The 25,000-nt window shown below is 48.1% G+C and overlaps 1 protein-coding gene across 1 annotated transcript in view; it reads right to left on the bottom strand.

Moving 5' to 3' along the window:
- diaph2 (diaphanous-related formin 2) overlaps positions 1 to 25,000 on the bottom strand; it is a 482,385-nt gene that overhangs the window by 210,846 nt on the left and 246,539 nt on the right. The window contains 1 exon segment of the mRNA XM_061234698.1: positions 3,763 to 3,864. Coding sequence (XP_061090682.1) covers positions 3,763 to 3,864 — 102 coding nt within the window.

Here is a 25,000-nt window from a genome sequence, read left to right as displayed (position 1 = left end):
ATACAGTATATTCACATAGTATACATAAATGTAGATATATAATGTATATACAGTACAGTATATGTATTTATTCACTTATTTATCTACTATTTACACTGTCTACTATCAAAGCATACGTACACAATAGGTCAACAAATATATATTTTTGGTAAACAAAGTGTAAGCTGCAAAAAATAAGCAGAAAAAGTAGATTCTTGCACGCAACAGCAAATATTATAATTTGTAGTTTTCCTTTCTTTTTTCTGGCCACCCCCCACACGGGCGCAGGGACCGATTTCCTGTAGCCTGCTTTTATAAACGAGCGCCGTTCGAGGAGCCGAGACGAGGGCTTGAAGCTTCTCGGAGACAGCCCCTCCGCTGAGCACTTAAAGTACAAGAAAGAAAAAACACGACAAAAGAAGAGTGTTGAAACCGGGAGAGTGAGAGCGTTTGCATCTGTCCGCATTAACGCAGGACCGCACACGGGCGGTCAGGACTCGTCTCCGCAGAGTGATAACAGCTCCTGAGCCCCCCCCCCCACATTCCCAGCCTCCGCTCATTTCTCTCCAGGTTAGCCCACTCATGGTTGGAGGAGCCCCCTGCCTCCCAGTGCTTGGGCAGGGCAGACCTCCGCCCTGTCCCGGGGTACGGACAGGAAGGAGTAAAATGTGTTTTTACAGCAAACACTCCTTAAACCGGGACTGTGGGGGGGCCTGCTTTTAGAGACCATTAAACAGCTGGGTGAGGGTGGGGGCGAGGGGGAGGGGTTTAGGCAGTTACTCAGGCTACCCATAATGCCTAGGGAGGATGGGTCAGCCTGGATTCCCATCTCAGACGACTCCGGCTTAATGTCCGGCCGTAAGTTCACTGCCTCTGAGTCACCGAGTGAGTAGGAGACGCGGGAATGCTGGAATATTCCGGATCCAACAGCCAATGTCAGTAGAGCCCACCATAGAAAGGACTAACCAGTCTGGGCATAGGAATCCTTGAGTGTTTGACATGGCAGGAGCGATGAACACGACACACTGTTAACTTCCGTCCTTTCCAGAGTGGGCCTTCCTGTGTCCGTGGCCCGTCTGGCTGTCCATCAGGGTCTCTCGAGACTCACCCAGAACCGAGAACCCAGAGTCCTCCTCTTCCTCCTTCTCCTCTTGTCTCCAACCAACCCCCCCCCCACCCTGAAATCAGACATAACTCTGTGAAGACCAAAAATATCTATAGATATTTGTTTCCCTCGCAGTAATTTATTTCTCTCTCTTGCTGGCAGTGAAAGTGCTCTGGGTTTGAGGGCAGCAGCAATTTGCTAAACCCTGCGGTCTCCTGACGCCCTGCCGGTGAGCGTATGAATCATGAGGCAGCACGTTTCCTTGCCAACGCATTGTAACGGCGGCGGTGAGATCTTCTGCGGCTGCCATTGACGTTTTCTCAGAAAGAGGAGGAAAAAAAAAAAAAAAGGAAAAAAAAAATGTGGATCCCATCTGGCTGGGGTGGTAATAGAACATGGCAGATAAACAACACCTCCCCCCCTCCGTCGCCCTTCTGCTCATCCACCGCACTCTGTTTCCACCACCTCTCTCTTTTCCCCCCGCCTGCCCCTAAATGAAGTAGCTTAATTGTCAGTTTCACTTTAGGAAGTGACTGTATCGAGCTCTGGGCAGGAGGCCAGTCTCCGATTGTCCTGACAGCACTTTTGAAATAAGGACCCAAAGAAGCGCGGGGAGAGGGGGGTGAATGTTTGTTTATTTCTCAGAGGTTTACTGACCACGGGGCTTTCCTTCCTCCGTATTAAAAAGAGGCTGAAAGTCTGGGTAAGCAAACGGTTAGCCTGCTGCTTCATTATACTCCTGCACGATATATATTTCATGAGCTCTCATGTTTTCGTCTTTGCATAGGAACTGCTCCAGCATGACTGGGGCAGTAACACACACACACACCGTGTAAGAAAAGCCACATGATGAATTATATGGACGGCTTACACACATGCGCACACACACGCAAACAAACAAACACACACACACAGTATATATGTATGTATCTCACACAACCACACACACACGTTGTGTAGTATATCATACCTCAATTATTATTATTAATAAATACATACTCACATACATGAGTGTGGGTGTGGGTGTGTGTGAGAGATATATACTGTATATACTGTGTGTGTAGTAAATCTCTCACACACACACACACACACACACAAACACACACACACGGCCACACACACTCATGTATGTATGTATGCATGTATGTATGAATGAATGTATGATATACTACACACACACACACAAACAGCACAACAGAAAGTGCATTCTCATACCTGTCCCATCCATCACCCGGACAGGCAGCAGTAATGAATTCATCCGCACACTTTTTGAGGACAGGTATCGGTTATTCGGGAGACAAGGGGAAGGCGGGGTCAGGCCTTTTCAGCGGGACACAGCGTGTGACAGCAGAGCGTAATCCCGCGATCGATATCCGATGTCCGCAGAGCGGCCGAGCCGCCGTCCCCCCGTTCGGCTGCGGCGCCTCGGGCGCACGCCTCTCCGTGTTTGGGGGGAAGGGACGCGGGGGTGATGGAGTATAACTGCCTGCCCGCGTCCCCGGAACAGGCCCGGAGATTTAGGGGCCGCGGGCGGCTCCTTCATATTTATCGCGTGAGAGGCGTCGAGGGGAGTTGGACGCGATCCACGCGCGGTAACTCCCGCCTGTCCCCCCCTGCTGAAAAAGCACCTGTCCCATCGATCGTTTCCCCCTCCCCGAAACGCGCCAAAATCCGGACGCTTTCCGTTTCCCGGGCCCGGGCGGATACAGACGTAACTTTCGAGGAAACGGCGGAGCGTTCCCTTCTCAAGGCGGCGGGCCTGAAGGGAAGAATGCCCGTCGAACACGACGGCCCTGTTTACGCGCTTGTTTATAGTCTTTTCGCCGAGAGACTGAAAGTACACATAAAGCGAGCGGTACAGTAGTTACCGTCCGCCGGGGAGGGGGGGAGAGAGCGCGCGGGAGATGAAAGGACGGCCCGGGTAATACGCGGGATGCAATTCCGCCGTCGCTAATGCACCGACAACAAAGCAGGGCCGCGCGGGGAAACAAAGGCCCCGCTGCTTTCAGGGGGACCGAGAGCCGCTTTGAATTGCTGAAACAAATCTAAATGGACCTTTGCAAAATAGAGCCTTGAAGGGGTTCCGGCTAATCTACACGGCGCACGGCGTACGTTTTAAGGACAGCGCGTTCACTCGGCGTCTCCGCTGAGATGAGAGTGGAGCCCGAGACGTACAGCGCGCAAGGAGGATGAGGAATGTGTCGCGGCGTGCGCCAGCAAACCGGCTCGTTTGTGTGTTTTAATTAGTTGTCGCAACCTGATTTGTGATGGTTAGCCGCGGTCTTAAAAGCAGGTGTGAGTAAATTGCGCTCTTATGTGAAGACTGCCGCATCATTTGATAGAGGCGTGAAACTTAAGTCTTCGCAATTTCTTCTCAACGTGTGCCTTTATAATTGTTTGTACAATAACATGAAGCATAATTTAGTACGCGCATTTTTCAATGGCTCGTGCATTTCATTACTCCCGTTTTATTATTTCTTTAACCTCGGAATATGCTGGGAGACGAAGCCAGGTCCAGCTTTGGCTCGCGGGAGTGGGGAAGCAGCCATTTTGTTTCAGGTCGTGCCTCTAGGGGATTTGAGGTGCTCTGCAGACGACATAACATTTGAATTTGTCGCGTGGTTGAATGCAAATGCGGACGCCTGGAGGGAGTGTGACAATGGGAAGGGGACACTTACAAAGATTCTGAGCCGTCTTGGAGTCCAAGATCCGCAACTCTTTCGCCTTCTTCTTGAACTGGTTCACCCTCCTTTCGTCAACTTCATCCACATTCTTTTTCACTGGAGAGAGAGAGGGGGCGAGAGAGAGAGGTGGAGGGAGGGAGAGAGTGAGGGAGAGAGAGAAAGAGGGAGAGAGAGAGGAGAAGGGAGGGAGAGAGATAGAGGAAGGGAGGGGAAGAGATAGAGAGGGTGGGTGGGAGAGAGGTGAGGGAGGGAGGGAGATAGATGGAGGGAGAGAGAGAGAGGTGAGGGAGAGGTGATGGAGAGGGAAAGAGAAGAAAGAGAGGGAGAGAGGGAGGGAGAGAGATAGGTGGAGGGAGGGAGGGAGAGAGGGAGGGAGCAGTGATGTAGAGGGAGAGGGAGAGAGAGCGGGAGAGAGAAAGAGAGGAAATCAGTGATCAATACCAAAGCTGTGAAAAAGTATGTAATTTTCTCCACTTTGCAGATTCCTGGGCTAATTTTTACTCGCGGCTGCATAAATGAACAATGAATAATTAAGAATACATTCAGACCAATCAAGATGACCTACTTCATGATTGAAGACTAATTGTGCCATTAGCAGCAAGTAAATGAGTATAAGCAATTCATGTTCTCGCTTAAAGAACTTTAGGAAGAAGAAATTGTCAAATGTATGTGGAAATCAACCAAGGGCTAGCAACATTAAAGGGATCTGTAATTGGATGGTAGCTGCTCATCTCTTACTAATGGTATTCCCCATCAGACTCATTTACTCTGTAATGATTAGAAAGGTAGTCTCACTTCCAGTACACGCTGTCCAAAATGTAGAATTCTTCCTAAGACCTGCTCCTACGTCAGAAAGCTACTCGCAAACAATATTTCATGAGCACCCATAGTTTAGATTTTACAGTGCACTCTTGATGACAGTTGGAGAATAAATTGTATGCACAAGGTTCTCAAACATGGGATTTCCTGTATTGCGAAACGCAAAGGCCTGCCAACACGCACACTGAACAACCACAGCTGTCTTCTCTCCAAACAATTTTTTTTCACCGTTTTGTTTTTTTTTAACGATCTTTACACTGGTTGAAAATGGACCAGGCAGGCCTGAGAGAGAAATCTATGGCCCTAACCTCCGAGCGGGTCAGCAGGGTCATTCTGTCCTGGAAGCACATCACCCACGTATTAAACAAATCATTCTGGTTCTGGAGACCTTTCTCACAGGCTTGCGCAAAAAAAAGCATTTGTAATCCGTGAATGAGAAACAGCCCCCTCTCTCTCTCCGCCAGTCTCACGGGAACGGTATGAATGAACATCCCCCCCCCCCCCACACACACACCCCCGTGTCCATATCGGAGTTATGGAAGTAATTATCGGCGGCAGCCGTTGAGGCGCGGGAGGGGAGAGCGCAGATGTGGCGGTCTGAGGCGGAACCCCGGCGGTAATGCCGCGGTAAAGCCGCGCCTTGCTCACCGGGGGCCTGGGTGCGCTGACTCGGCGCATTCCTGGCGGTGCGGCGATACGTTCTCTGAACGCGGGTCACCTCCCGCGTACGCGTTTGTAAGCGCTCGGGACACTTCCTCTCAGAACGCCGCCGCCTCCTCCTCCCCGCTGGAACGCGCCGGAAGAGTCCCGCCCTCACTCCCCCACGGGGGAGCGGGAATCCTGTCCCGGGAATGTGAGGGGAGTGGGTGCGGAGAGTGAGGGGAAGCGGAGGGAATACTCGGGTGGCAGACGGGAAAGGCTGCCTCCCCCCCGGCCCTTCTGGGAACGCCGACGCGCCTGGCTGCTAATCATCGCGGCTCCTCTATTTATTTTAGCCCAGAGGTAGGAATCTCAGAGGAAATCCAGAACAAACAACCTGGCTCCGGCTGAAAATATCTGCATACTTACAGCGGCAATCAAAGCGCTAACGTCTCCGAGCGTCTTAAGAAGCTGTGCTGCGGGGGCCAGCCCGCGCCTGGCTGTCAGTTCATGGCCAGGAGGAATGATACCTGTTTACACCGTACACAGTGGTGCGCACTACAGCTTAAATATGCACTTACAAGCCCGAAATAGAGAAGGCGCCCGGCCTCCATTTTGTTTCCTGGCGGCTGCCGCCCCGTCCTGCCGTATTTGTCTTCTCCCATCTCCGCGTGTTACCGCTGGAGCGGAAGGCTTAATGGGTCTGACTACCGAATGAGACCGAACAGTTTTGAGGCGAGTCTCTTGTTCCAAAACTGAACAAGCAGGGTTATTTTCAGTATTGTTAAGCAAAACTGTACAGGAAAGAAATTGAACACATGAAATTGAACGTACGTCATAGTGAGGCGCGGGGGGAATACATAACCGTATTGCAGGTCCTGCACTATTGTAAGATAAAGTATACTATTATATTTCAAGGCTAAATCCTCCTTTATCATGGTAATCTAACTACAGGGTTTTTAAAGATGATGTCTAAACCTATACAAAACAACATATGCTACACAATGCTATTCTACTACATATGGATGTAATAATGGACCCATATATCCAATTTTCAATAACAGCTATTGCAAATGGCAACTCCGAAAATTCAATAATCACAGAAATGGCTCATTAAAAGGTAGACAGTTCAAGGTACAGCATTCAAGGATATGTCCTTCCTGAGACTCGGTTAAGATATCCCGTTTCATTCAAGTTCAGGGCGACTGGCCCACCGTGTTTTCCTTGGCCTTCACAGAGGCAGCTATTCTCAGAACCAAAAAACGCAAACCAGCCCGGTACTGGGGAGCAGAGCCCTCAGCGGTGACATCATCACGGGCCCGTAACGGCCGGCCGCCTGGAGAAGCCAAACTTGTTTTCCGGCCTGCCTCCTTGAACTCGGCAAAAGTGCTTTTTTATCTGAGGGAGTGCGGCTCTCCCAAGGGCCGGGGCATTTACGGGGGCGGATAGAGGAGACGGCGCAGACATATTAGGGCTCTGAGCTCCCCCACTCCCTGACCCATCACCCCTACTCCCACTCCCGTCTGGACCTCCACCTGAAGGGCGTGTCACCCTCCTCCGCCTCCCCGAAGGAGCTTTCACATATTTCACTAACACACAGCTGTGTGTGATGATGAACAACAGATGCCTTTCGCTCCGTTATCGCCCGCCGTCCGCACCCAACGCTACACGATCCGTGGATCTCAAAGCCCACTGTTCTTACGGTAACGCACACCCTGCCTACGTCTATTCCAGCCCAGGTTAAATACACAAGTACATCTTCGAAGAACTATGCAACGCATTCAAAAAATTACACGATTAAACAAAACTGGCAAGTCGTCAAACTGCCGATTAAGAAATTACGCATAATACATGAAATTACAAACACAATTACACCGCTTGCTTCATGTGAATGCCCCTTTGTTCTACCTTGCAGGTTCCTTTGAGAAACTTCAGACCGCTCACAATCTACATCCCCTGAAACAACACAGATCTGCCAGCTGTGATTTTCTGTTTTCTGCTTTCAAATATAAATGTAACCATTTCTATTGCATTTTCAAAGTGGTGCAAGATGGCCGCAATTAAACATCAAATGACAAACAAAAAGCACAATCAAATGCCCAAACAATGTCAATATGTATTGGAATTGTATTTATATTGGTTCAGTTATCATGGAATACCCTTAATTATTTGTGTATTTTGGTAATAAGGGTGCTCAATGCAGCATTGCAGCACTATAGAAGAATGCTCCCTTTTCTGTTATGGCACCTCTGTAGCAAGAATGATTTGCAAACACAAGGCCACCCAGGCTTAGGAATACAAAAACATAAACAGATTAGAAAATTTGAAATGAGGCTTACCCACTTATCACTCAAAAAGAATAGCATTCACGGCCTGACAAAGGCAAAGCACTTGTACTGGCCTTGCATACTTAGATAGCAAAAAAACTGACTTCTGACATCCCCAAGAAACTAGAAAGTACTCGCGACCTTCGTTTGCTTCAGTTATCTCCCATTCAGGCGTGCATTCAAAGGAGTCTAAATCAGACACTATCCACGGCGTGAATATCCAACACCGCGAACAGGACTCCATTTTCTCTGCAGAAAGGATCATTTCTCCGATGGTCCGTCAGGCCCAGCACATTACGATAACACAGTCCTAATGGCAAATTAATAAGAACATTAATTAACTGCTTAGCATTAATTGGCTTCTGTTTGGATAGCCACAGTAGCGCTTATGGACCCAACATAAATTCATTGGGAGATCACGCAGGCGTAAACAAACACGGTTTCTCTTTCCGTTCGCGTGGAGAAGTCGTCGAAACAGGAAGTGGGCCTCAGACCACGGTGGCGACACAGTCAGTGCCTCTCGTCAAGCTCTATAAACAATAAAATCGACTACTTTTTTAGCAATATGAAATTAGCCGCAGAACACACTTTGGAAATCATTTACCCTGCAATATAAGTCTTCTTGTTCTGCGGCTTTGTGGTCTGGACACCGGGAAGATGGAGAAATATCCCGTTGTGTCAGAGGAAAGCTGGAACACATGAAAGTGTCTGTTTTACTTGGTCCAGGAAGGCCGTGTTGTCGCTGGTTAATGCGAAACACGCCAGGGAAGCCACGGCCATGTGCATGTGTTTAACGCAGAAATGCAGCTGGCCCAGCCATTATCAAGTTATTTACGAGAAAAGAAACTCCAGGATTAAGAAACGTACACACTGGAGACTTCAAAGTCCCAGAGAAAAACACACCGTTTCACTGCTGTAATAGCACAGTGGTACTAAAGCGCACCCCGTGCCAAGATAACCAAAAAGGCCTGCGTGAGGGTAAGCAGAGCCCAATAAAATCTGTTTCATTCTCCCTGTCGGCGGAGGGGGGGGGGGGGAGGTAGAGAAGTTTCTGGGCGGGCAGGATAGTCCGCAGGATGAAAAGGGATATTGGCGTTTGTTTGAAAAATGGCCGGTGTGTTTGAGATTGGCCGGCTCCCCCCGTGAGCCTTTTCTTCTGCGAGTTTTGGATCGGGGGGCTGGCGGCCCCAGGGGAGCCCCGGACTTCAAAAGTCCTCCGCTGCCTGGAGCTCAAATTATTTACTGGACCCAATTCTCTCTGCGGGGGGGCATTCTGTGAAACGTTCCACCCTGACTCCCCCCCCCACCCCCCCTCCCTCCCATAAAGGCCACAATCTGCAGGGCCTCGCTGGAGATGAACGCTTCCACATGCTCGCTTCCGGGCCGGAGCTGGAGGGCCCGCGAGCAGAGGGCCACAGCGCCTCCGGGGAGGTGCGGATGGCGGGTCCCGGGCGAACGGAGCGGTGGCGGCGGAGGGCCGGGCAGACTGTTCCGGAGCCCTCCGCTCCTCCAACGGGCAATTCATTCCCCCAAAAAGTGCCGGCTGCCGGCGGAGATGTAGCGCGCCCTCCATCTCTCTGACTCATGCGAGACATCGGCAGGGCCCGACAGTGAGAGCTGCCAGCTCTTTCCGAGGAGATGAATTCCGTCTCCGCCGGTAAAGCTGATGGTCTACAATTCCCGCTCCGCGTTTCACACTGCGCATTCTTTAACATTTTGGACACGCTTTTTTTCGGCTCGCAGCACTCAGCTGCTTTATGGCTTGATGGAAATGGAAGAGCACGCTTTTGCACATAAAAGCCTTGCGTTTTATTTATTTATTTTTGCTCTGGAGCTTTGTCAGTGTCTGAGCGTGTACGCGGAGGCGCTAAGGATCGTGCGACAGCGCCTTTTCGCCCGTCGCACGACGAGAGGCCTCGCTTTTTAAAAACGCCAGTTTTCACCTTTAAGGTTAAAGGCCATGTCCGCGGATGCATTACCAGGAAATTTTTTTTTTGAATCTGTAAAAGCTCATTTTCTAAGCTGAACCTCATACGGTGTTTTTCAGTAAACAGCATGCCGCGGTTAAGGCGTCCTCTCTCGACAAGCCCGCTTTTAACCCCCCCCCCCCCCCCCCCACGCTTACACGCTACCCCACCGCTCCGACCCCCGCACTCGCCCCCGACTCTAAACGCTCCGGTGAGTTCTATCAGGGCACCATCGCTTCCTCCAGCCAACGACCACGTCACGTAATGGCAGCGCTGCTATACCCACGATTCCGCATTAGGGCGGGACGTTAGCGGGGCCGTCGGACCGGCTGGCGTCGGTTGATCGCCGGTCGGCGACCGAGCGCGGTCGTATCACCAGACTGGGTTTTACGTTTAGCGTCTCCGCAAAGAGGCAGCGCTGCGGTCTAATTGACCTCTCGCTGGGGCCCGGGGAACCTGCTGTTAAACATGTATGCTGCCTCCCCATCTGCCACGGAGCGCTACAGTACCTCTGATGCTAACCCATAACAATAAAAGCGCTAACCTCCGTGCCCTATTTCATCAGCCAAAATGACAACACAAGAGAAATACCATCCAGCCAGGGTGAGGAGGAAGCGGGATCAAATACCTTTCATTTTCTGGAAATTGTTACTGCTGTTTTCCTTTTATTTTTTTCCTTATCATTCATTCCTTCCTGCTACTAGTGCTAAAACGCTCCAGCAACAAAGGTTATTGGATTTTGATGCGAGTAGGTATGATTTTAGATACGCGGTTGTGTGTTCAAACACTTGTATTTTTTTATTGTTTTAACCCGTAAAATCTCAGTATGGTGGCCATATGTAATTATGTACAAATTTGAGCGATGGGACTCATTTTTCCATGGATTTTAATGTAGGTACTAACACTCCACAATGTACTGTTCCTGGTTGAAGTTTGAAATCCACTGCAATATGCAGGGGAAATGAAAAAAAAAAAGAAACTTGTCTTGGCACAAATCATATTGTAAGAAGACAAAAAAAATAATAATACATTGAATGAACCACAGTAATTTTCAGTTATTATGCAAAACACTATGGCTGCTACAGCCAGTCAACTTGCAGATTTAATTACAAACCGTAAGCGGAATAAACATTTTTAAATTAAATTCAACTTTCCAGGTAAACGGAAGCTTATTCAAAAAACCCCACCCCAGGCAAAGTGCATTGATCAGACATTTGGTGCTGCAATAAAAAAGGAATTTCAATTGTATTCTTTTTTTAATACTCATTTTAAAAAAATCACTATTATACTGCAGAGGTCTCAAACTTGCAACAGAATTTTCTTCTTACAAAGAACAATTTTGCCGCAAGGCCCCTTAAGGCCTGCCTTATTGAATTTTCTACTATATTGAATATTTTGTTAAATAAGTCTCACATGAACTATTGGGCTGAGGTAAGTTGGGCTTTGGGGTCTATTCAGATACATCTACCCTGGCTCTGGGAATACTTGCTAGTACTAAAAATGTGATTTCAATGACCATTTACTTTATACATAAAAGTTATTAAAAACGAAATGTCAATTTTGTGTCAGAATTGCAAATGAACAGTGGATAAGTGAAAGAATGCAAGCACTATGTGCCAGTGAAATACCAAATAAATGAATTTGTAACTGTGTTAAAGCATAAAAAAAATGTAATTTTGTAAAAAAGAATTTACATTAGATTTTTTTTGTTGTTGCAACAGTTCATTAAGCATTTCCCTCATACTCAATCCATTTATCAGCTGGATATTTTACTCCCAGCAGGGAATCAAAACTGCAACCTATTACAACATTACAAGATGAAGTTACATACAATATAGTGAAGTGATTATTTTGTTGAATATGTCCATCAGAAGGTATGGGAAACAAAATGGCTTCCCTCAAGAGCGGTAAATCTCAGCAATGACCAATTTGTCCTTTGCTTGAGGTCTGAACCACACAACCGAAAAACAATTTTCTGTCTGGATAAAAACCCCCCGCCCTCCTCTCCTCCGTACCTCCCTTAATCTTCCATCTTCACACATGTTCCCTGTCTCAAAAATAGCAATCCTTTCTCTTTCATTCAGGGGGTCTAAAATTGTTTCTTTTGCTTTTGGACCAGCAAACCCGTATTGATCGGATAAGAGCACTCAATAAATAAAAAAAATACACACACAAATTGAATCCGAGTGAAGCATAACAAAGACCAAACTTAGAGCGGAGGTTTTTGCAGGTTATTCAAGCGGATTTTGATTATGTGGTCTGAAAATTAGTGCCATTCATCAGAAGAAATCTATTACTAGGGAAGCAATTTCAAGACTCCTTTTCCACAAGCCTTAAAAGTGCCTCCTTGTTTGTTGACGTACAAAGATGTTCATTATGAATACCTGATGGCAGCTGAAAGAGGGTAATTCAAATCTTGTCTGATGGGCTTCAGATGTGAAGTTATGGGGGGGGGGGGGGTGTCCCCCGTCGCCATGACTCCCTCCTTACCACCTGACCTTCACGGCGGTTTCACAAGCCGAGCATCGCCAAGGTGAACGGAACGGAAACCACAGCTGGCCGACGGGGGGGGGGGGGGGCGCGGCCCCGGCGAACGGTGAAGTCGAGCCCTCAGCCGCGCAATTATCATCACCAGTAATGATAGTGGGAGGAGGGGGAGCTAATGATAATGATAATGGCGATAATCAAAGCCGTCTCCCGTGCTCTCGCCTATCAGGTAATGGCGGAGCGCAATTCCCCCACCCCCCCCAACCCCCCCCTGCCACGGCAGACGGCCGACGGCAACCCCCCCCCCCCCCCCCCCCCACGTGCTCCGAGGCCTTGACTCTGTCCTGCAGCTGGCCCGTCGAGCGGGGGGGGGGGGGGGGGGGGGTTGGGCTGGGCCTCCCTAATTGTTTCAGTGTGGAGTCGGGAGAGGGCCCGTTCTGCTGGAACCGGGCTTGGAGCTGTGGGCAGGAGATGGGCCCAGCGGGGGAGCTGGTTCCCCCCCACCAGAGAGAGCTAGATCCTGCCCCAGGGGCCTGCGGCCTGACAGCAGCCTTTGGCAGTGATCTTACAACAACAACACATGTATATTTATTAAAGAAAAATACTGCACTGAGACCCATTATCTCATGGGTGACACCTGGCTAAGACACTAATAACTCATCACAGCTCTCAGTTCAGCCTTTCTGTATGTAAATCACTCCGCTAAATGACTAAAAGCGATGACTAACTATGACACCAGAGAAAGGGAAGAATTGGAGCAGACATTCCTGTGCCCATCAGTTCTGAACTGTGAGGAGCACACGCCCCCGTGGGGTACAGCAACAATGACCTCTGGAGCCTCAGAGCGCCACGTGCTGACCACCGGCCTTCCCATGTGAGTTTCTCAACCGAATCTCAAGGACACACAAAGTCAGCAGCAGCTTCCATCAAAATGGCCGGCCGTTCCTTCTCATGTGTTTCTCTTCTCGTATTTGTAGTGGTAGCTGTTTGCGGACAGATTAAATAAACCCTCACGCTTTCGCCACAGCTCAATAAATTCCTCTTCCTCTGATTTTTTTTTTTCCACGGCATATTCTCGGCTTTATACTGGTATCTTACACATTGGTATTCAACAGCGCTTTCCGCTGTTTCTGCGGTGGCTCGACAGAACCACAAACAGCTTGCATAAAACATTGCGTATTATGTGATTGAAAGAATATTTTTCAGTGGCTGCAGGATGTTCCCAACTTCAACAGATACCCACCACTGAACAGGATGTATCTGGGATTTCAAGTCTCCTCTAAGTTACGCCACTCAAATGAAGATTTGAAGGGAAATATTTCCGCGTGCACTTGCACACCAAGGACTGGGACATTGCAGAGAGCTAAATCAGTATCAGCCATTGTTTTTAATAGCACAAAACGCATTCAGGTTGTATTTGTTTTTAGGCTGAGGATCAGGGGGTTTGGATCTGTTATCCAGATCGGAACATAGATGTCAACCGTTGAGAGGTTGAGAGGTAACATGATGAAGCCGCTGAGGAACAATGACAGAAATAAATGCTTGTAAGGGTTACGAATATATGCCTCTGGTGAGCGAGCTAAAACTGTGGCCTTCACTCAAGCACTGAGAGCCTCGTATAATAATGAATACTCTGTTGTGCTGAAAGTTTTCCAAACAATAGCTTGTGTGGAAACAGGCTTCCCGCTGTCCCTTTTCCCGGTAAATTGGGAACAGCGGGAACCTGAGCAGAATCCAGAGAACGGCTTCCCACACTGCAAAAAAAAAAAAAATATGTAGCCGGAGACACTGCAAAAAAACGTAAATCTGTCTTAACAAGAGTTTCAGCCTTGAAAAGAGAAAGCTGCCTCGCCTCATTGGCAATATTTTTGTCTTACCTAGCAAAAAAAAGTGAAAAGTGAGATTTTAAGCCTAAATATAAGACTATAATTCTTGTTGAGAGACTTATTCTTTGGTTTTTCACAGTGCGAGCATCAGGTTCGCGAGCAGACAGGCTCTGGGAGGAGAGGTTCAGGCGATGGGGCCCCGCCCGGCGTCGACTTCGCCCGGCCGACCCGCAGAGGCATCCGTCACGACTCGGGACGCAACGCGGAGATCCGAACAGAGCCTGAGGAGGGCAGGATAACCGCTGTCCCCGCGGCCTCTATTAACGCTCTCAGCCTCTGCTGCGCACCGACAGCAGGCCCCTCTCTCTCTCTCTCTCTCATCAACAGGGAGAGATCGTTATATGTTCACAAAATGTGCTTTTCCCCCGCCTGAGACTTCCGTAATGCAGGAGGAAGGGCAGCTCCTACACCTCCAGGCTTCCCGTCGTGTAAATGCGCCATTCCTGGTCTTGACACCAGTCAAGTCGCGGTCTATATTTCAATCCGTCCGCCCCGCTGTCCCGAGAGTCTAGCAGAAAGCGTTGACCCGCAGGTGGTTTGGGTTTTCCCATCGCCACAAAAACAGAATTAAAGAAATCCTTTTTTTTAATCTTCCCAGCATCCCCTCTGTTTGCCTCCTTCACCTCCCACTGGTGGCTTTCTTTACTGGGCCCCACTCTAGTCCAGGATACAGAGCAACTCGGCAGTTAGTTTGAAAATAATGACTGCCAGGCGTAAGTCTCTGAAGTTTCTCAAGATTGTGCCAGGAGATGATGGGAGACCTAATTGGCAATTAAAGTATTACTTTTCTTTAGGAAGTAATGACACACATCACATTGAACCCGCTTGCACTTTGATATGGAGCAGTTGGCTGCAGGGTCCATCTGCTGTCACTTTTAGAGCTGAACTACTTCTGAAGCTCAGGTACGCTGGGAGAGACTGGGACCGACGAGTCCACGAGCCTCGTTCGTTCAGGATGATAAATTCACAGCGAAGACGACGCTGACAAACGGAAGGAAAAAACATGCAGTGAAGGTGCGTGGTTGGAATATGCCATCTCATTAGAGGATTTATGTTTAAAAGTGTGCCTGAGCTTAATCCTTGAAGGTTAACCAGTAGACTGATCCTATTTGTCCACCATGGTGTGAAATGACTTAAGAATAACTTCACAGCAAAATGTCAAGGTTTCCTGAAGGATAAGAGAAAAGACTCTTCCTTTCTCGGAAGACAGGCATCAAGCTTGTTAGGAGGAGCTGCGCTTATCCCGAAGAATCAACAGTGGAGCAGATCTGCACAGGGTAATTGTCGGTCTCCAATCCTCCAAAAGTCCAACCGTACCAACATGCACTGCACAAACCTGTAAAATCCTCTGATGACAAAAAAAGAAAACCTTCTCTCCTTTGAACTGAGCCCAGGCCCACTCCATTGCTACGGCGACCTTTTCCCTGCATGTCACTTCCTGATGACTTGCCTTCAGACACCTCATAGGGTACCGGGCTCTGGTAACACCAATGACTCACAGCAGGTGATTGAGAGGCAGAGACACACACACACACACACACACACACACAGGAATCTCACCTGAGCACAGTGTTAGGGGGAAGCTATGCCGTTTCGCAGAGAGGTTTAATTTCGCTATATTTAATGTTTCAGGGCTCATAACATTTGTCCATTTCACCCAGTCAGAGTACCCGTTGGGATGTTCATAGAAGAACAGGAAAGACACACACACACACACACACACACACACACACACACACACACACACACACACATACACATACACATACACATACACACACACACACACACACACACACACAGACACAGACACAGACACAGACACAGACACAGACACACACACAGAGACACACACAGACACAGACACACACACACACACACACACAAAACAAAGACTGAGCACACAGCCAGAGAGTGACTCAGCGGGATGGCCAGGAATGAGGTGAAAAAGAGCCAGCTATTGTAGTTACTCGACACCCCTCAGAGGGGTGAGCCGTGTGGGGTCTCACTAAACTCCCACCCCCGGCCCGCCTCACAGGGCCCCCTACCCAGAACCGACCCACTCACTTGCGCACCAGTCCAGAATGTTCTACATTAGCCACTTCCTGTGACCCAGACCCCGGCCCCAGAGTCCTGCCTGCAGGAGGTAACTTGGCTTTACTCAAACGCTGCCAAGGAAAACAGAGTTCGCAGGACTGCCTGAAAGCGCATGAAGGGATATATACTGCCGTCGTAACGAGTGATTTCGGCTTGGAATGAGACTTTTAAAAAATGTCTGTCAAATAGAAAATAGCATCTTGTTTTAAGTTCTTTTTTTTGGCTTGACTAGTTAAGTTGTCTTACCGCATCTTGAAATGAGTGAAACAGCCTTATCCCATGAGAAATATTTTTATTAAACCAAAAAAAATCTTCAAGCCTAAATATAAGACTAAAACACTTAAGGCTATTTTTAATTTTATTTATTTTTTATTTATTTTTTTACAGGGTAGATACTTATAGAACTATCCTCAATTCACCTCTCGTAAAAACTATGGCGCTTAACATTATGTGACAGGTTTACATAAGGACTACGACCATCGACTGTGACAGGGTACAAATTGAAATTGCCTTTGCTCTTTGCTTAACCTTTTTGCAATTTGCTCTAGATAAGAGCATTTGCTAAACGGCTAAATGTAAATGGAACTGTATAAGAAAGAGGCAGCCAAGGCAAAAGAAACGCTTTATCTGGGGAGAGAAAAAAAAAAGAAAAACAGAAAAAGATTACAGCCACGGTGATATGGCATTTTCTCAAACATCAATTGTTTTACAATTTGCCTCCCGACAAAACAAGCAGTCGATGGTGTTAGATTATACTTCGATGGCCCTCCTCCTTGTTTTCGTTTAATGGCGTGGGTCGTAGCGGCTAACGGTCACAACAGCAGCCGCGGAGCCCGGTGCGCGTCCGTTAAAGAGCGCAGCTGTTAAGACGTGCGTTTCCAAAAGTGCCCAGTCTTCACCTTTAAAAAGCCAGACGAAATGGAAATTAAATCTCGCACTCAATAAGCTTCTGGGTCACACACAGGCTTTGATTGCTGTGCCCAGTGGACAGTAAATAGGATTGTGAACCCCTATGAGGTAAAACTGGTGTATTAACAGTTCTGTCACATAATGCAGACTACAGGCATTTCGTTGGCTGGCTGGATTATGAACTGTTTGGGAGACCTGATTTTTTTTGCTATGTTTGGATAACTGTGAGACAGTATTAACCCAGGTAATAAGAGCAGTTACATGATTTAAAAAATTGTCTCCACGTCTGCCAAACCCCCATAAAGCATGTATACATTGCTAATGGGAACTCTCTGTAATGAGCACATTCAGCTTTTCACTTCTACTCCTCCATGTTTTTTTGTTAACTAATAAGCATCACAATGATTGTTACGGTATCCTGGATTCATTACAATGTCAGACAAAGGCTTATTTTTAGCCGTCTTTCTCTCAGTGCCCATTCATTTTCATGTAATGAACGCAATGAATGAGCTTCAGGAAGAAGACGGTGTTCTGTGCTAGATTTTTTTTTTTTTTTTACCACCAATCATATCTATTCTTTTACCAGACCTGTTACGTTCACGGTTGCCTGTGGTAATACCCAATGAAAAAGCAGATTGGGACATTTTCTCCTTTAGAGGAAAAAAACTGATTAAATAAGAGGATGAATGTATCTGGGGCAGGCACAGGGGCCGTCCTCCATACCAGGGGCCCTTTGGCGAATGCGCAAGAAATGCGGCCCTGGTGCTGGAGTTCTGGGCCCTTGGGAGTGACGCACCGTCCGGAAAGAAACGGATCCACAAACAGCGTCCAGTTACAAGCCAAACCTTTTAAAACGGTATTGGGGTCACAGGCAAACAGAGCAAACATACGGCACAGTAAGTCTCCATAGACAAGCAGAGAAGTTGGGGCAGTCTATAAGCCTACTGGCGAAGTTTCTTGACCGGAACCCATAAGGTTAGTGGTTCAAACCCCAGTGTAACCACAATAAGGCCCATTGCTCCTGGGGGGGGGGGGGTGTGACCCCTGATTAGTCTAATCAACCGCAAGTCACTTTGGATAAAATAACTGGAACGTAAAAGTTCTGTCACCTGAATCAGGAAGTATTTTAGATCCCTTCCAGGGTTTCCGGTCGAAGGGAAGTCCGAGTTAATGGGCAGCGCGAGCCAGCTCCCGTAATAAGGGGATGAAAAAGAAGTGGGCTCTTTTGAACATGAATCGTGGCGGATCAAGGGGCGGAGAGGGGGGCCGCACTTTGGAAACGCGTCCCTCTGATCTCGGCACAACGCCGCCGTTCAGCGGCGGGCCAAATTAGCCGTGGATTACGCTACCTCAGCCCCCGTTTCTGCGAGAAGCCAGATTCAGCCCGTCGTGAATACCCAGGCATCGGTTACAGCATCTGCCTGACTCTTTCCCTCACGGATGTTTAACGGTACATTTCCAAATAGTGTTTGCTTCAAATGTGCTAATTGCTAATTAATGCGGGGGGGGGGGGGGGATTGAGAGTTTGACTTGATTCACGATGCCCGGGCCGAGGAATCGGGTTGGGCTGGGAGCAGCAGACCGAGGTGTTTTAGAGAAGACCCTCACAGATGTGCAGGGTTATGACAGGTTAGGCGGAGGTCCAGCAGGCAGCCTGCTTCCCTCTGGTCTGTGCCTTCCACCCTGATCCTGCCCACAAGATGGCCCCTGATCCTCCCCACGCTCACAGTCTGCTTTCATCTTCGCAGGGCCCTGTGGGATAGCTGACCTCCGGCCCTGGGCCCTCCTGCCTGTCTGAAGCAGGCCTACATCCGCGCTGCACCCGGACTGGTCAGATGGTCAAGGTCTTCCCTGGCCCACCTACGCCCTCTCCCCACCCCCATCCCACTCTACTACTCCTCTCCAAAACATCTCAAGAGAAATAGCACACAACCACTTGAGTTGCGTCTATTGCTATGTCTGTTTATGTCGACATTCAAAAACAGACCGACCATCCTTGAGAAATAACAAAGGTTTTGTTTGTGTCTGGAAGAACATGCCATTCATCTAAATCTGGACTTCTAATTTGCTCTCATCGATACGCATTTTTATCTTCTGTATGAAACGTTTTAATTTGAAATAAATCAATGTTCCATGTATCCATACTGTCCACAGCAGTTACGCAGGACAGTTATGGCCCATGAAACCACTGCACTGGACAACAACTAGCAAGGCAATCAATAAACATGCATTTATTCTCTCCTGTTAAACAATATTTTTACGAGCTTCAAAATGCAGTTTTTAAAGAAGGCTGCGTGCTAGCAAAGCTCTGAAGTAGCAGAGCCAGACTCGTAACGGCGTGATCAAGCAGAAACTGCCTCAGCTCAGTGGCACCACTAAATTGATTGGGGAAAAATAAATGCCTACATGATGAATGATTAGAATATGGGAGACGCTCTAAGGCCTGGATGTCAATGTTATGCAGCATTGGCTATATATAGGCTCTCTCTCTCTCTCTCTCTCTCTCCCTCTCCCTACCTCTCTCTCATATATAATCTTACACACACACACTCATAAACACTGATTCTAACAAACATCAAAGAGGATGAAATAAGCAATCATCCACTGTATGAGCATAAAGGGATGTTTTATAAAGAAGCTTATCTTTTTTTTTTTTAAGCTATAAAACACTGCACTGTGTTCAGCTCCTAACCTATCTCTCTGTTACTACGAAGGCTTGCTCACAGTACATATTATCATTCCTCATTTTCAAGCGATTGCCCTTTTCATGAAACAACATTTCCCCCCGATGCTACAAACAGGAAGGAGAGGTGCGAGTCGTCCGCAGAGATTATTCTCTCTGCGTTCTCCTTTTTTTTCACCGCCATGAAAGGACGGAGGCTCCAGTGTGTCTGCGGGACTGGAAATTGCCTGCTGGTCATTGAAACAAATGAGGTCTTAGGTTTCTTAAACAGCTTCCAGAAGCGCCAAGGCTTTGTCATTGACAATATTCAGCCCGTTACAAGTGTTTACGGTAAAGGGGAGATGCACGTCAAGACTGCTTTTAGCCACGGGAAGAGGCTCATGGTTCATGTTCTGGCAAATTTACAGCAGGCGAACAATACCCGAGTCCTTAACATTGATAGGGTTCTCAGCAGTAATGTTTGGGAAGTGGTTGCCAAGCAACATGTAAAATAAAAAAGAAAATAATAATCCACAAAATATATTGTAAGGACCAAACGTGTCTTAGTGTAATGGCAATTGAACCAGACACAAACTGTCAGATACACAAGTGACAGGGACTGCAAAGTAAAGCATAAAGAGATTGTACCGAAATGTGGGTCTGAATTGCAAAATAATAAATAAAAAATCTTATGAGTTCCCTGTGCGAAATGTGATGTGCTTTTCACAAACTACTCTAGGGAAAAATGACTGAAGACTACCTGTCATCAGAAGTATAAAAGGACGGCAGTCTGCTGAACTCTTATGCGATATTTCAGAGGCTAAAACTCTTTAACGATCACTGCTGGTATTACTGTAAGGCCCGGCCTTGGCTTTATTCTTATCACTCCATTTTAACTCACGGCAACGTCTGCACGCCAAGCCTGAGATCTGCTATAAAAATACGCCTTGATTCCACACTTGCTGGCAGTGCTTTCGGGTGCACTGCGGCACTGTGACCGGACTCTACAGGCACTGTGACTGGAGGTATAGTGATGCTAATGACACTGTGACTGGAGGTATAGGGGCTCTAATTACACTGTGACTGGAGGTATACTGCTGCTAATAACATTGTGACTGGAGGTATAGGGCCTCTATAGACACTGTGACTGGAGGTATAGTGATGCTAATGACACTGTGACTGGAGGTATAGTGATGCTAATGACAGTGTGACTGGAGGTACAGTGATGCTAATGACACTGTGACTGGAGGTATAGTGATGCTAATGACACTGTGACTGGAGGTATAGTGATGCTAATTACACTGTGACTGGAGGTACAGTGATGCTAATGTTACTGTGACTGGAGGTACAGCGATGCTAATGTCACTGTGACTGGAGGTATAGTGATGCTAATTACACTGTGACTGGAGGTACAGTGATGCTAATGACACTGTGGCTGGAGGTATAGCAATGGCATAGAGGCGTTGAGACAGCGAAGCCCAAGCAATTAGTCACAAATCTGGAAATGGAGACAAGCAGCTCAGTCACATTCACGGCGAGTAAAGCAAGTCCCTGACCGCCGTATCTAAAACCCCTGCAGCTACGGCGACATCGATCGCCATCGATCCGCTTTGGACAGACGGAGAGAGACAAGCTCTCAATCGAAGCGTTCCCAAAGATTTGCGGGTAGGCGGAAGGGGGGGTATTGTCAGAAAAGGGAAGCGGAACCACCAAAGCTGGTCCCAAGCGGACGGGGGAGTACGGGGCCGCGCGGGCGGACTCCGACACCGCCATCGTCCCCGGCCCCGCCACCCTTATCTGGCTCCGCAGAGCGGGCCGGTCCGGGCGGGGTCGGACAGCGTGGGAGCGATCCGGTTCTGATGCTCGTCGGAAAAAGCCACTGTGGAAAGAGAGAGCGCAGCCAACATCAAACGGGCCCCCAAAAAAACAGAGGGAGCCTTTAATCTCTTCCCACCAGTTCCGGCGAATCATTACCCTGGCCCACATGAGCACTTCATGGTGCTTGAAAGAGAGTTTATGTTGAAACGGAATCTGTAATGCCATAGAACACATTTTTTACACAACTCCCCTCCCTCTGTTTATTTTTCAAGATAAAACATTTGCTGCACTTTCGAGAAAGTTATTCCGATTTCTTTTTTCCCCGCCGCTACCCTAAGGCAAGCAAGATCCTGTGACTGTCCAGACTGCTGATGGCAAAAAGTTAAAAGCAAACCCCCGCTCCCTCTACCCGCAGAAACCCCCGCTCTAAAAGAAATTCTGCTCATGTTGTTGTTCCACGAGATGTGGAGTGATGTGCAATATGCAAGTCCAAAGAGGCTCCTTTACTTAACGTGACACGATCGGAATTGAACCAGACACTTCACTCCAAGATAACAATTTAACCTGTTCTCTAAGCCCAGTGACTTCTGTGCTGCTAACTCCTCCTTGGAACTTCAATTGGTCAGCTCCTCTCAGCTCTGCCCCCCTGCCTCTCTATTCCACACCACGGCCCACCACCTTGCCCATGCCTGATATGCACGCATATTAAGTTTTGTATTAGCATTCCGCTTTCCGACAGTCGCCTTTTTCACTTTGAAAGTAGGCCATCGCTGGGGTACAGAGCAGTTTCCCTAACAACCAACATCACTCAGCCAGGTAATGCACTTTCAACCACTCTATCTGCCTCTCTCAGAAACACACACACACACACACACACACACACACACACACACACACATGAACATGCGCACGCATGGGCACACACCCATACACAAGCTTGTTATACTGTTCAGGATATCTGTGTTTTCATACAGTGATTGGAGTCATTCACTGTATAAATTACTGTCACCCACACACACACAGCAACCCTCCTTCCACGGACAGGAGCACCGAGATCAATCAATCAATCCATCAAACTTTATTTATATAGCACTGTTCGTACAGTTCAAAGTTTAAGATGCAAAAAAAAAAAAAAAAAACTGTGACTGGAGGTACAGTGATGCCAATGACACTGTGACTGGAGGTATAGTGTTGCTAATGAAAGTGTGACTGGAGGTATAGTGATGCTAATGACACTGACTGGAGGTATAGTGAAAAAAAAAAAAGAAGCTAAAAACATACATAAAAATAATAAATGAAGCAAATAAAAGATGAGAGAACGAGACACGCTCTCTCTCACTTCTTCAGAAACGGTAAAACCAGAACCCCCCCCCCCCCCACCCCCCAGCCAGGTTTTCACCCGATCTCTGAACCACCCCGCTGCACTCTGAAGGATTTCAGCAGTCATCTACACTCCATTTATTCACACATCCCTACCCGTACACTGCTCCAGACCTGCACTCATCTGCCAGACTGCCATCCAGTTCCCCTTCAGTTCATTACCAACTAATTTCATTACCGCGGAAAGAAAAGTGCAGAATTAATTTTACAATTTCACAGCTTTTAATGCATTTAAATGGAATGTGATTTGGTATAAAGTTATCAGCATATATATTTCATAAGATAACTTATCGCCTACGCGTAACAGCGTGCAACGGAATCCAATTCCGTGGTTTGAAATTGACGAGATTCTCGTAATTTCTAATGTTTCTACTGTATTATTGGGTTTAGTCTTGCATTTTAAATCCCGCTTGGGAGCGTTCCCAAGTGCGGCGGGACACGACACACTGAAGTGAACAGGTGAGAGGAACAGCGTCGTTCCGGATCTCCCTGCCGGACCATCTGCCCTGCTGGACCCGGCAACAAAAGCGCAGCCCGGAATGGTTCCTTTATGAGCGGAGTTCAGACGGGTGCCAAGGCACTTTCACCCACTTCACAGAGGCCAGGTTCTGGAAGGCACGGTCGTGTATGTTGGGATTCATTAAAATAAGCAGCTTAGAAATAATAAAAAAAAGCCAGCAAAAAAAATCTTGGTGGGCAGGTGGTAATTATTTACAGAGTACAGTGTGATCGATGGTGTATTCTTTGCTTGCTTTACTTTGCAAATAATTTTCTATAAAAAAATGATGACCTTTCAATGACCTTTCATCATCTATCTGCAGACATAAACACCCAGGACTATGCATGAGTGCACAAGTATGCACCGTTGTATATGCGCGCGCACACACACAAGCACACACAAACACACACAAGCACACACAAACACACACAAGCACACACACACACACACAAAAGCACACACAAAAGCACACACAAACACACAACACACACACACACACACACACACTCTCTCGCTCTCTCTCTCTCTCATACACACACAAACACATACACACACACACACACACACTCTCTCTCTCTCATACACACACAAACACACACACACACACACACACTCTTTCTCTCTCTCTCATACACACACAAACACATACACACACGGTCCCCCCCCCCCCCCCCCCCACACACACACACACACACACACACACATGCATGCACACACTCTCTCTCTCTCTCATACACACACAAACACATACAGACACGGTCCCCCCCCCCCACACACACACCCACACACACACACAGAAGATAGAGTCTGCAGGCGATAATAGTCACACAGGGGAGAGAAGTGACTCCAGCAGCACGCGTGATCATTTCAATAATGTCTCAGCTTATAGAGTTAAGACCCCAGTGTTTTCTTCCACACCTCCACCCCCGTGGGAAATAATATTCATTACGGCTGCGGGAATTATAAGAGCAGGGCACAGCCCAGGGATGTCAATCCACACCAGGTACGGGAAGGTTTCCTTCACATCTCAATGCTTCGGCGTGATTGAAAAAAATAATAATACAAATTAATGCAAGCAGGTTGCACGTGAATTTACATTTGTTCACTGAATTCCTGAGCTATGCCTATAAGGGACACGAAGAGATACCGCTGCCGTCTCCCCGTGCAGAAACGCGTACGCTGTTGTATGCACGGGTATTGGACGCAGCCGGTAGAGGAAGTGTGGGCGTCGTGTCTGCGATTGCTGATGTGCTAGGCGGCGTCAGTGTGCGGCCGCTCCGGAATCCGCTCGCACCTGCAGGCCTCCAGGGCCCCGAGACACCCCGCCACGCGTCCGCAGGCCCCGGCCAATCAGAGGCCGCGTTTCAGCGGCGAGACGCGCGGACGCCGGCCCGGGAGCCCGGCGGGGGCGGGAGAAGAAACGGAGAAAAGCAAAAAAAAAAAAAAAAAGGGGAAAACAGCGGCGCCACGTTCCCGTACCGTCACATATTCATCGGCTTTTCCTGCCGTCCCTGCCCACAGACTTACAGAGGAGCACTCCTCTCCCGGCCCTTTCTTCTTCTCTGCTCTTTTCTTCCTCCGGGAGGCCCCGGCGACAGGCTCTGTCTGCGAGGCGAGCTCGGCCGGGCGCGCGGGGAGCATTTCAATAACGAGGTAACGGCAGAGTAATGAGGAACAGCGAGGAGCGGAGTGCGCTCCAGGCGCCGCTCCCCGTCCCCGTGTAAATTATGCAGCCGAAACCG

Source organism: Conger conger, chromosome 3 (assembly GCF_963514075.1).
Source record: "Conger conger chromosome 3, fConCon1.1, whole genome shotgun sequence".
NCBI lineage: Eukaryota > Metazoa > Chordata > Actinopteri > Anguilliformes > Congridae > Conger > Conger conger.
The sequence above is the reverse complement of the archived record's forward strand: the minus strand, read 5'-3'. Positions and strand labels throughout refer to the sequence as shown.